The sequence below is a fragment of the Mustela lutreola genome, chromosome 7 (assembly GCF_030435805.1).
Source record: "Mustela lutreola isolate mMusLut2 chromosome 7, mMusLut2.pri, whole genome shotgun sequence".
Classification (NCBI taxonomy): domain Eukaryota; kingdom Metazoa; phylum Chordata; class Mammalia; order Carnivora; family Mustelidae; genus Mustela; species Mustela lutreola.
In genome coordinates, this window is record NC_081296.1 from 68,020,141 (window position 1) to 68,033,361 (window position 13,221).

At 37.3% G+C, this 13,221-nt stretch overlaps 1 protein-coding gene across 25 annotated transcripts in view; it reads left to right on the top strand.

The window, feature by feature from the left end:
- Window positions 1-13,221, top strand: part of MGA (MAX dimerization protein MGA) — a 170,479-nt gene that overhangs the window by 120,543 nt on the left and 36,715 nt on the right. For all 25 annotated transcript variants that reach the window (XM_059181225.1, XM_059181221.1, XM_059181220.1 and 22 more), the window contains exons 8-9: window positions 128-789; window positions 2,287-2,632. In XM_059181225.1, coding sequence (XP_059037208.1) covers window positions 128-789; window positions 2,287-2,632 — 1,008 coding nt within the window. The remainder of the gene's footprint in view (window positions 1-127; window positions 790-2,286; window positions 2,633-13,221) is intronic.

The window sequence follows — 13,221 nt, forward strand, 5'->3', positions numbered from 1 at the left end:
TTTAGAAGATTAAGGACAGTTGAGAAGATTCAGTAGCTTATAACTTAATGCTCTTGGCATTTTTTAGTTTATTTTTCTGAAGATCTGCCATATGTTTCTTTAAGTATCTGCATCTCCTTATTTCTAGGTGGAAATTCTGAAGGTCCACTGAAAAACCGTTCTGCTTTCTGCAGTGATAAACTAGATGAGTACTTGGAAAATGAAGGCAAACTGATGGAAACCAGTATGGGTTTCTCTTCTAATGCTCCTACATCTCCTGTGGTATACCAGCTTCCCACCAAGAGTACCAGCTATGTACGAACACTTGACAGTGTACTAAAGAAGCAATCTACCATTTCCCCTTCTACCTCCTACTCTTTGAAGCCTCATTCTGTGCCCTCTGCCTCTCGAAAGGCAAAGTCTCAGAACAAACAGACAACTTTTGGTGGCCGAACTAAATCATCTTATAAATCCATTTTACCCTACCCTATTTCACCAAAGCAGAAACACACTCAAGTGATTCCAGGAGATAAGGTTGCCAAGAATTCTTCAAGTACTATCTCAGAAAATCAGGTGAACAACTTTGTTGTGCCAACTTTAGATGAAAATACATTTCCAAAGCAAATTAGTTTGCGGCAGGCACACCAGCAGCAGCAGCAACAGCAACAGGGAACTCGCCCACCAGGCTTGTCTAAATCCCAAGTGAAGCTAATGGACCTGGAAGACTGTGCACTTTGGGAAGGAAAACCAAGGACCTATATCACTGAAGAGCGAGCAGATGTATCCTTAACAACTCTGCTTACTGCTCAAGTAAGTATCTGATGGTTTTTTTTAGAAGTGTATTAGTTCATGGTTGGAAAAAATTAGGTTAGTAAGGGGAAATGTGTATGGGCTTTTTGGCGGAAGGATAGGCCATTTAGTTATCTTAGTGATAGAATAATTAAGGAGATTTTCTTGGTTTGTTGTTGTTCTTAGACACCTTAGTGTAGATACCCTTCTGCCAGTAGAGGGGGACAGTACAGTTGTGCTTTTGGATAATGTCTTTCACCTTGTATGAAGTCAGCTGTCCATTCTGAAAATCTCTAATTTCATTCTCTAGCATGTGGGCAAGTATGTTTGCTAATCTTGTTAAAACCGCTTTGAAAGTTCTCCTTAAAAGGTATTACATTTCAGAAAATTTAAAAATTATAGACCTGTGGAGAAAAAGCTTTTGTGTTTTATAAAATTTTATATTGAGAATTTTTCACTTATCGATTTACCTGTCTTAGAGCAGCCTCTGGTGAACATGAAATGTTACAATAGCATGTGACTAATTTTTTTTTTTTGGTCATGAAATTTGTGCACCTTACCTTCCATTTTTAAATTATGTAAATAAATTCTAGACCTGAAGATGATTAGATGTTTGGATTAAATACACAGTGTATCCTTTATTATTAATCATTCCTAAAGACTGTTAAGTACATATTATCCCAGTCCCTTTCTATTAGTTACTGGAAAGCAGGTGTCCGCAAAGTATTTCAGTAAAGGGCCAGGTAGTAAATATTTTAGGCTTTGTAGGCCATATACACTCTGTTGCATTTACTCATGTCTGCTTTTACAATGCCACAGGCGTTTTGTGTTTCAGTGAAACTTTACGAAACAGGCTGAATTTGGCCTTTGCGTCTTGTCAACCCCTGCCTTTGAACATTACTTTCTTTTTCTTTTTCTTTTTTTTTTTTTTTTTTTAATTTTATTTCTTGATTTGACAGAGAGAGACCGATGTGGAGCTCATTCCAGGCATGACCTGAGCCAAAGGCAGATGCTTAACCACTGAGCTGCCCAGGTGCCCTGAACGTTACATGTGATTTCCATTGAGAATAGATTGATCGCTGTTGATATTCTGGCTCATAGTTAATTTAAATATTCTCTTGACTTGGGGTACCTGGGTGGCTCAGTGGGTTAAAGCCTCTGCCTTTGGCTTGGGTCATGATCTCTGGGTCTTGGGGTTGAGCCATGCATTGGGCGCTCTGCTGAGCAGGGAGCTTGCTCCCCCCCAAAATCCCTGCCTGCCTCTCTGCCTACTTGTGATCTCTCTGTCAAATAAATAAAATATTTTAAAAAAAATTTCTCTCGACTGCGCTGTGCTTTAGAAAGGCAGATTGTTCAGAGTCCTGGTTATATTTATGTTCTTCTTTAAATATACTGCTAATCTTGTGCTATTGGTACTGAGTGTTCAGAGTCCAAAAAGGCAGACCAGTATGACTTGTAAGTTGTGGATGGTGTTGGGGCATGATTCAGTAGATTTACAATTCTTTATTTTAACTTTAGGCGTCTCTCAAAACTAAACCCATCCACACAATCATAAGGAAACGAGCCCCTCCATGCAACAATGACTTCTGTCGATTGGGTTGCGTGTGTTCCAGTCTAGCTTTGGAGAAGCGTCAGCCTGCTCACTGCCGCCGACCAGACTGCATGTTTGGCTGCACTTGTTTGAAAAGAAAAGTTGTGCTTGTTAAAGGAGGATCCAAAGCTAAGCATTTCCAGAGGAAAGCTGCTCATCGTGACCCAGTATTTTATGATGCTTTGGGAGAGGAACAACGAGGAGAAGAAGAGGGAGTCAGGGAGGAGGAAGAACAATTGAAAGAGAAAAAGAGGAGGAAGAAGCTAGAATACAGTGAGTATTAACTGAGAATTAAAAGTGTGTATAGTTTTTCTTAGAACAGTTTGGTTATTTAACATATTACTGTTACTTATTTTAATCCTTTAATCAGTGGTCTAGAAAGAATTTTGAGAAATTCTTAATATCCTTAAATGCTCTTTGTGGTTTGTGTGATAATGTTTGTGTGTACACACACACATACACCTTTTTAAAACAGACTTTTTCTTTTGAAGATGGCTTTTTTGTGCTCCATTGGAATCATTCATTTGGACTTCCAGAATGCCTTTGAAACTTCTATTTTTCTGTGTCTCCCTTCTCTTCCTGTGTTCTTTGAATACATGATGATCAGTATAATCCATTCCCCCCTCCAGCTTTTATTGAAGTATAATTGACAAGTACCCTTGCATATGTTTTAAGTGTGCAATATGACGATTTGGCATAGGTATACATTGTGACATGATTTTATCACAGTCAAGTCAACTAATCCATCTCATTATTTTCTAAATGAAGAGATTTGTAACAAGACCCTTTGGTTCTGGTTTGAGCCATTAACCAGGTGATTGGAGTTTTGGTGACAGGATAAGGGCGTAACTGAGTTAAGCATTATGTACTATTTTGAAAAGCTTATTTTTCCTTTTTTGATAAAATAGTCTGTTGTCCCACCAAATTACATACTAAATCATTTTTGATTTTTTTTCCTTTCTACTGTATCTTTTTATTTTGTTCAAATACATTGAATATATTTTTGCCATACAATTGAAGAGTTTTTTGCTTCTTAGTTTATTAGGAGACTAAATTCCTTTTTTGGCAGTTTATATTTACATTCACGTTGATTACCACATACTTAAGTCATAATAGATGTTTAATATTTCAGTGTATGTTCTTCCAGGATTTTCTGTTAATAGACTTGTGTGCATACATACATATTTCTCTAGAAATGGAATTGCTCTGTATATGGTATCATAACCTTTAGAAATCTGATATAAAGTCATGTTTTGTTTTCCGTATGTAGACCATACAATAAAGATCTATATTATAATTTTAGTTTAAATGGCTTCATGTTATTACAGTCCTTTTGGTCAGACATTCAGCCTTTTTATATATTCTTTATTATAAACAGTACAGTGATGATAGGCTATTAAAAGTGGAATTGCTGTGGCAGTGATAGCACTTTAAAGGTTTATAGATGTTTCTGGAATTGTACCAAGGTACACATTTACCAATAGTTGGATAGTGCTGGATTTTCTATGCTCTTAACTGGGTAGTTCACCTGATAGGCAGAAATTGATACTTTGTTTTAAAATTTATAGTTCTTCAAGTAGTAGGTTTATTGACCATTTGTCATAAACTTGCTTCTGTAAATTTGACTTTTTGAATTTTTTGTTTTCATTGGAGCCACCTATGTTTTTCCCTGCATTACTTTTTTTTTTTTTAAAGATTTTATTTATTATTTATTTGACAGAGATCACAAGTAGGTAGAGAGGCAGGCAGAGAGAGAGGAGGAAGCAGGCTCCCTGCCAAGCAGAGAGCGCGATGTGGGGCTTGATCCCAGGACCCTGAGATCATGACCTGAGCCAAAGGCAGAGGCTTAACCCACTGAGCCACCCAGGCGCCCCTCCCTGCATTACTTTTAAGAATTTAATTATTTATTTGACAGAGAGAGCACAAGCAGGGGGAGTGTCAGGCAGAGGGAGAAGCGGGCTTTCCTGCGCCCCAGAGCAGGGAGCCTGATGATGACTCAATCCCAGGACCCTGAGATCATGACCTGAGCCAAAGGCAGCTGCTTATCTAGCTGAACCACCCAGGCTCCCCCTTCCCTACATTTCCAAGAGCTTCATTTTTCACAGGTTATAATTTTGTAATTTATATTTTAGCTTTGTTAATAGTTCTTCCCTATTCCCTCACTTGCTCTGAAAAAGAAAAAAGCAAGGATGGTTAAGTCTAGTGGTTTTTTTAAAAGTTTTTTTATGGTTTCTGTGTTTAGAGTGTTTAGAATGTATTTCTTCATCTGCAAGATTTAAAAAGAAATACTAATTAGATTAATAAAGGGCTTAAAATAAAATATGATCTAGAATTTTTTTGATGTGAAATTTGTAGTAGGAAATCTTTTTTCCACAGTATGGCTAGGCAGTTTTCCCCTGACTTACTGAGAAGAAATACTTTCCCTACTGGCTTAAAATGTCACCAATTATGTAGTAAATTAAAAAATATTTATGTCTGTGTCTGTTTCTGATTTCTGCTATTTTGTGATTAGTGCCAGGCTGTTCTAATTGCCATGTCAGTGTTTAAGATATTGCCTCCATATACCTAAATGATCTTTATATAGATAAGATTAAAAAGGTTTAAAATGAAATAAAATACAGGATTATTAGTTTAGTTTTATCTGTATCTCCTGAGTTTTCCCCCATTTTGCACTTTTAAAACAGTACTTTTCCATTTCAAAGTAACAAGAATAAGCTCTAGAAGATGCATAAGAATGAAAACTATCTGTTAGGCTTCATTAGTTTGCTTTCTTGGTTAGTGTATTTACCCTATGTCTTATTCTTGACCTGAGTTAACTCCAAAAGCTAGCCAGTTATCAAAGTATTTTTTTGTTTTTCTCACTGGTATTAGACCATTATAAAAAAACATGCCTTACTGTGTTCTAGGAGCCATCATTTTCCTGTAGTGTTAGGGAAGATGAGGAAAGGTGGGAAGATATTTTTGTTATAACTGCTATGGAAAAGGAATAGAAATAGGGAAGAGTTCTTAGAGGCAAAATGTTGCTGAAACCAAAACCAAACAAAAATGTACATAAAAACTGGAAGAAGATGAAGAAATCTTTTAGTCTGTTTTGAAAAAACATAGGTGGGGGGGTGATTTAGAGAAGTTATAGAGGTGAGAAAATACTCAAATGATAGAAAAAAGTATCTCTAAAGGACATGAAATTTCAGATTTAAGGGGTCCCCTGAATAGCAGGCAATAATAACCATCTAGACACGTGTTTCTTATATTTGTAACATCAAGAATAAAGAGGACATCCTGAACTGTTTTAAAGAGAAACCACTTTGCCTAGGAAGGATTTAAAATCAGTTTGATGTTGAAGAGATCATCATCTTCAGTAATTTACACTGGATTAAAATAATTAATTTATTTTTCCATCTTGGTTAAGTATACTCTTTAATCCCATCCCTATTCACCTCCCCTCCCCGAACTTCTCCTCTGATAACCATCTGTTCTCTATAGTTAAGAGTCTGTTTCTTGTTTTGTCTTTTTAATTTTCTTTGCCTATTTATTTTGTTTCTTAAATTCTACATATGAGTGAGCTCATATGGTATATGTCTTCCTTTGAATGACTGACGTTCACTTAGCATAATACTGTCTGGCACCATCCATCTTGCAGATGTCAAGATTTCATTTTTTCTTATGGCTGAATAATATTCCATAGTATATATACATACCACATCTTCTTTTTTGTTGTTGTTTTTTTAAAGATTTTATTTACTTATTTGACAGAGAGATCACAAGTAGGCAGAGAGTCCGGCAGAGAGAGAGAGAAGCAGGCTCCCGCTGAGCAAAGAGCCCGACACAGGGCTCTATCCCAGGACACTGAGATTATAACCTGAGCCGAAAGCAGGGCTTAATCCACTGAGCCACCCAGGCACCCCCCATACCACATCTTCTTTATCCATTCATCAGTCAGTGGACACTTGGGCTGTTTCCATAATTTGGCTATTGTAAATAATGCTATTAACGTAGGGACGGATGAATCCATCCCTTTGATTTAGTGTTTCTGTAGTTTTTGAGTAAGTATCCAGTAGTGTGATTCCTGGATCAGAGGGTAGTTCTGTTTTTAACTTTATGAGGAACCTCCATATTGTTTTTCAGAATGGCTGTACCAGTTTACATTCCCACCAACAGTGCAAGAGGCCCCCCCCCACATTATCTTCAATGCTTGTTTCTTGTGTTTTTGATTTTAGCCATTCTGACAGGTGTGAGGTATAACCTCATTGTAGTTTTGATTTGCATTTCCTTGATGATAAGTGATATTGTGCCTCTTTTCATGTTCTCTTTGGTGTCCCTCTTTATGCAGCGCACTCTATGAGGGTTATATCACTTAAATCTTAAAACCTGTTGTAAGAGGGATTCTCCATTTTACAAATGTACTAATTGTGTGCTTAGAGAGTTTATGTAACTTGTTCCCCAAAGTCAGCTTCATTTTAAGGGAGTGATAGAGATTTGAACCCAAGTTTTTCTGACTTGAAGGTCTTCATTTTTTTTTTTTTCCTAGTGTATAAAATAATGATTTTTGAAATTTGGCCTTCACCTGATTACCGTCCATTTACCCTTTTGTTAGTTTAAAAAAAATGCTGCTGATGTAAAGGCATTGTGCTTAGCTGCTGTGGGAGGAACCAAGAGAAAGGATAAAACATGACATTCCTGCTTTCTTAGCCCACTTAGAGAGTTGTTGGAGATGTGTCTCTATGTACAAGTTAACTGTCTAAAGGGAAGATAATAAAATTGATACCTGATTAGGAAAAAAGGAGAACACACAAATTACCAATATATCAGGAATGAAAAATGGCATCACTAAAGACATTCATTGATTAGTAGGGAACAGTTTAATGCCAATAAGTTAGATGAAATGGACAAATTCTTTGTTAGATGCAAAGCTACCAAACTCACTCAAGAAGAAATAAGTAACTGCTTACTCCTATACATATGAACTTGCAGTGAAAAACTGCACAGTAATGGCTGTGGTCCAGATGCCTTCACTGTTGAATTCTCAAACATTTAGGGAAGAAATAATGCCCATTTAATTTAAATGCTTCCATAAAATGATCTCATTCTGAGAGACTGGCATTCCCCTGATGCTCAAACCAGAAAAAGACATTACAAGAAAATGGTAGAGTACATTCTCTCATGAACATATGTACAGATGATAAATACAATTTTAACATACCAAATCCAGGAGTATATTTAAAGAATAATACATCATGACCAAGTGGATTTACCACAGTGGTGCGTGGTTGATTTAACATTTGAAAATGATCAGCATTGTTCACCATTACCATAATAGACTTTAAATTTAAAAAGGCCATATTATCATTTCTTTTTTTTGTTTAAGATTTTATTTATTCATCAGTGAGAGAGAGAGTGCACACGCATGAGGGGAGGAGCAGAGGGAGATGGAGAAGCAGACTCTTCAATCCAGGGCTCAATCCTGGGACTTCAGAAACATGACCTGCGCAAAAGGCAGACACCATACTATCATTTCAATAGATAGTTTTAAAAATTGACAAAATCCATTTCTGGTAAAAATTCTTAAGCATAGTAGAAGGAAACGTTCCCAATCTGATAAAGAGTATCTATGAAAAACTATACAAACAGCATATTAATTGTGAAAGACAGCTTTCCCCAGTGATTAGGAATGAGGAAAACGTCCTCTTTTGCCTTGTCTATTTAAAATTGTATAGGGTATCCTAGCCAGTGCAGTAAGTCATGAAAAAGAAAATGTATCCAGATTGGAAAGAAGGAAGTAAAATTGGTTTTATTCTTAGACTGGAAAATCCTAAGGAATCTATAAAAATACTACTAGAACTATGTTAGTTCAGCGAGTTTATGACGTATAATAATATCAGTAGACAATATATTTGTATAGATGCCAGTAAGAACTAGAAATTGAAATAAAAAGTACCAGTTAAAATAGCATCCAAATAAATAGACACTTAAAGGATAAATCTGATAAAAGTTGCCTAAAAACCTCTTATTAAAAACTACAAAACATTGTTGAGAGCAATTTTTTTTTAAAGATTTTATTTATTTATTTGACAGAGAGAGAGATCACAAGTAGGCAGAGCAGCAGGCAGAGAGAGAGGGGGAAGCAGGCTCTCTGCCTGAGCAGAGAGCATGATGTGGGGCTTGATCCCAGGACCCTGAGACCGTGATCTGAGCCGAGGGCAGTGGCTTAACCCACTGAGCCACCAGGTACCCTGTGAGAGCACTTTTTAAATAAACCTAAATAAATGGAGAGGTAGACTGTTTTTGTACATCTGGAGACTATCTTCGTAAGATACAGTTCTCCACAGACTGATTTATAAATAAATAAATGCTCTTCATGGGGCACATGCGTGCTCAGTTAGTTAAGCATCTACCTTTGGCTCAGGTCGTGATCCCAGAGTCCCTTGCTCAGCGAGGAGTCTGTTTTTCCCTCCACCCCTCACCCTGCTCTCATGTTCTCTCTCTCTCGTACACTCTGAAATAAATAAAATATTTAAAAAAAAAATGGTCTTCCAGTGAAAATCCCAGCAGGGTTTTCTCGGTAGAAATTTTCAAGTTTGTAAAATTTACATGGAAAAGCAAAGAACTGAGAATGGCTGTTTGATAAACAATTTCAATAAAGAACAGAGTTGGTAGAGTTAGACTACCAGATTTTAAGACATACTATAAAGCTGAAGGATTTGGGATAAAGACTTATACATTAGTGAGACAGAACAGAGAAATCAGAAGTTGATATACATAAATACAAAGCCAGTGAATTCAGTGAATTTTTTTGGCACAGTGCCAAGTCAGTTTAATGAGGAAATGATCTTCTCAACAAATGAATGTGGAGCAATTTGATAGCTAGAAACTGCTCTCTCCTGCCTCCAAAAATAAAATCAGAACCTCAGTCATGACTTTATATATAAAAATTATCTCAAGATTTAAGAGTTAGTCTTGGATTAAGTGTAAGTGCTTTAAAGTATACACTGTATAGAACAAAATAAAGGGAAATATCCTTTGTGATCTGTGACTCATAAAGATTTTTAAAATAGGATACCAGAACCACAATCATTAATATAAAAAAATGTAATGAAATGAATTTCTCAAGATTAAAAACTTGCTTTTCAGAAGACCTGTTAAAATTAAAAGACAAGCCATAAACTAAGAGAAATACTATAGAAAATATGCAGCCAACATAGGACCTGTATCTGTAATAAAGAATTTTTTTTTTAAAGATTTTATTTATTGAGATGGGGCGGGTGCGGGCAGAGGGAGAAGCAGAGCCTGCTGAGCAGGTAACCCAACTTAGAGCCGTATCCCAGGACCCCAAGATTACGACCGGAGCCGAAGTCACATGTCCAGCTTGACTGTGCCACCCAGGTGGCCCTTGTCTGTAATAAAGAATTCTTTTTTTTTTTTCTTTTTTTTAAAAGATTTTATTTATTTATTTGACAGAGAGAGATCACAAGTAGGCAGAGAGGCAGGCAGAGAGAGAGAGGAGGAAGCAGGCTCCCCGCCGAGCAGAGAGCCCGATGCGGGACTCGATCCCAGGACCCTGAGATCATGACCTGAGCCGAAGGCAGCGGCTTAACCCACTGAGCCACCCAGGCGCCCTGTAATAAAGAATTCTTAAAATTCATTGAAAATACTAAGAACTCAGAAGACAGTCAACATAATTTTTAAAAAATGAACAGAAAAATGAAAAGACAATATAAGTAGGTGGTACACAAAGATCAGGCACATGAAAAGTTATCAGTAGTCATTAAAAAGTGCTTTATTAAAGCCACGAGGAGGCTCTCTGCTCTTCCCTGATCAATAGATAGCCTCATCTTCTGGTGCAGTGCCAGCCTTGTCCCCAAGACATGATGGTGAAGACTGGAGTAAACAGGCTTTGACTGGCTTCCTCAGAGGGCATCCTGGGCCACTTGGAGGACAAGATTGTCTCCTGCATCTTTAACACTGACACCCAGTCTTCCACCCTTGCTCATTTTCTGGTGTGAGAATGAATTTGGCTACACGAATCAGGTGTGGTGGACCTTACAGTCTGCATGGCCTCCAAGGAGTAACAGCCTCAGGAAGAGCAAGAAGAGAGATGTTGAGAATTCTTGCCCCAGCACACTGAGAATGTCTTGACCTCTATACAATTTCTTCCCAGATTACCTGGAGAAGGGGAGGGACTTAGGGAGTCCTGCCTTGTTATGTACCATCAATAAAGTGCACTGTACCCAGCTAAAAAACACACACAAGAAGATATTAACGTATACATTTAACTGGCTAAAATTAAGAAGACTGACTGTACCAAGTCCTGATTAGAATATAGAGCATATGAAGTCTCTTGCATAGCTGGTAGGAATGTGAAACGGTATAGTCACTTTAGAAAACAGTTTGGTAGTTTCTTAAAATACTAAAAATAAGTCTGCCGTACAACATAGTTATTTCACTTGTTTTCATTTATTCAACAGAAATGAAAGTGTGTGTCACATAAAATCTTGTGTGTGGGCACTCATAACAGCTTTATATGTAATAGCAAGAAAATTGCAAACAGCCTAGGTGTCCCTCAAGAGGTGAATGGATAAAGACATTTGGTATAGTTACAAACAGTGGAATACTACTCAGCAGAAAGATGAAACAAACTATTGATACACTCAGCAATAAGGATCAGTCTCAGAATAATTATGCTGAATGATAAGCAGTTGGCTTCAACCTTTCCCCCAAGTTAACATTTCTATTCTATGTTAAGAAAGAAAAAAAAAACCTAATATATAGAACAGTGTTTGCCTAGACAGGGTTGGGATGGATGTTGGAGGCAGAGGGGAAGATGGAGGGATTGTATAAGAAGTTTATCCAGTTAAAATTACAAGGACATCTTGGAGTTGATGTTACCTTTAATTGTTGTGATGGTTTCACAGTGGTATATGTATGTCAGAGTTCATTAAGTTGAATGTGTGGTACTATATGTTATAGATCAATAAAGCTATAAGAGAAAAAAAGGAAAAACATGTTTACATATAGGACTGTTGTTGGCTGTTTGATATGAAAAAATGGGAAATTTATTGTTAAATTTTTACTTATCTTTACACAGGGATACAGTGTTATCTCAAATGATAGAACATTTAAAACCATTAGCAAGATTATTTATTTGACAGACAGAGATCACAAGTAGGCAGAGAGGCAGGCAGAGAGGAGGAAGCAGGCTCCCCGAAGAGCAGAGAGTCCGATGTGGGGCTCGATCCCAGGACCCTGAGATCATGACCTGAGCCGAAGGCAGCGGCTTAACCCACTGAGCCACCCAGGTGCCCCCCATTAGCAAGATTAAAGGAGAGAAATTTTATGATACTAGCAAATGCTGTAAAGATTAAAATTCAACATCCATTCTTTAGAAAAACTTTTTTATTGTAGAATACATTCATCATAAACTTCTATCTTAACCATTTGTTGTTGTGTTTTAAAGATTTATTTGACACAGAGAGAGAGAGAGAGAGAAAGAGGGAACACAAGCAGGGGGAGTGGGAGAGGGAGAAGCAGGCCTTCTGCCGAGCAGGGAACCTGATGTGGGGAAGTGCTCAGTTCAATGGTATTAAATACACTCACACTGTTGCTAATAACTGTTATCACCATAACTTTCATTATGTTAAAGAGCTGAAACTGTGAATCCATTAAAACCATAACTCCTCTTTTCCCTCTTCCCCAGCCTCTGGCAGTCACCATTTTACTTTGTCTTGATGATTTTGACCAAGTACTTCATATAAGTGGAATCATTTAGTGTTTGTCTTTTTGTGACTGGTTCATCTCACTTAATAATACCTTCTCAGGGTTCACTGATGCTACAGCTTATTGTAGAATTTCCTTCCTTTTTAAAGGCTGAATAATATTCCATTGATGGACTGTACTGTATTTTGCTTAACCATTCATCCATTGATGGGCACTCCTGTTTTCCTCATTTTAGCGATTGTGAATAAGGCTGGTGACGGGGCTCCTGGGTGGCTCAGTGGGTTAAGCCTCTGCCTTCGGCTCAGGTCATGGTCTCAGGGTCCTGGGATCGAGTTCCACATCAGGCTTTCTGCTGAGCAGAGCCTGCTTTGCCCTTCTCTCTGCCTGCCTCTCCACCTACTTGTGATCTCTCTCTGTCTATCAAATAAATAAATTAAAAAAATAATAATGCTGGTGTGTACAGGTATCTTTTTGAGATCCTTTTAGTTTTTTGGGGTATATATCCAGAAGGGGAATTTTGGGATCATATTGTAATTCTTTTTTAAATTTTTTGAGGAACTTTCCTACTGTTTCCTGTAGTATCTGTGCAATTTAATATTCCCACTAACAGTGCCCAAGGGTTCTAATTTTTCTACATCCTCACCAGCATCTTTTTTTCCCCCCCCTTTTTGGATGGAATCCATCCAAATGTCTGTGAAGTATGGTATCTGATTGTAGTTTTGATTTGCACTTCCCTGAAGATTACTGGTGTTGACACGCATCTTTTCATGTGCTTATTAGCCATTTGTCTGTTTTCTTTGTAGAAATGCCTATTCAAGTTAGCTCCTCGTTGTTGATCTGGGTTGTTTGGGGTTTTTTTTGTTGTTGTTTCTGAGTTTTAGGAGTTCTCTCTATATTCTGTGTATTATCTCCTACCAAAATGTGTTTTTTTGCAAATCTCCGATTCTTGGGTTACCTTTTTACTTTTTGTTTTCTGTCTTTTGATAGAAAATATTAAAAAATCTTTATGACTCTTGTGGTTCTTTTTCTTTTGCTGTCTGTTCCTTTAATGTTGTATTCAAGAAGTGATCACCAAATCCAGTGTTTTGAAGCATTTGTTTTTTCTTGTAAGAGTTTTATTGATTTAGGTCTTATATTTAGGTCCTTGATCC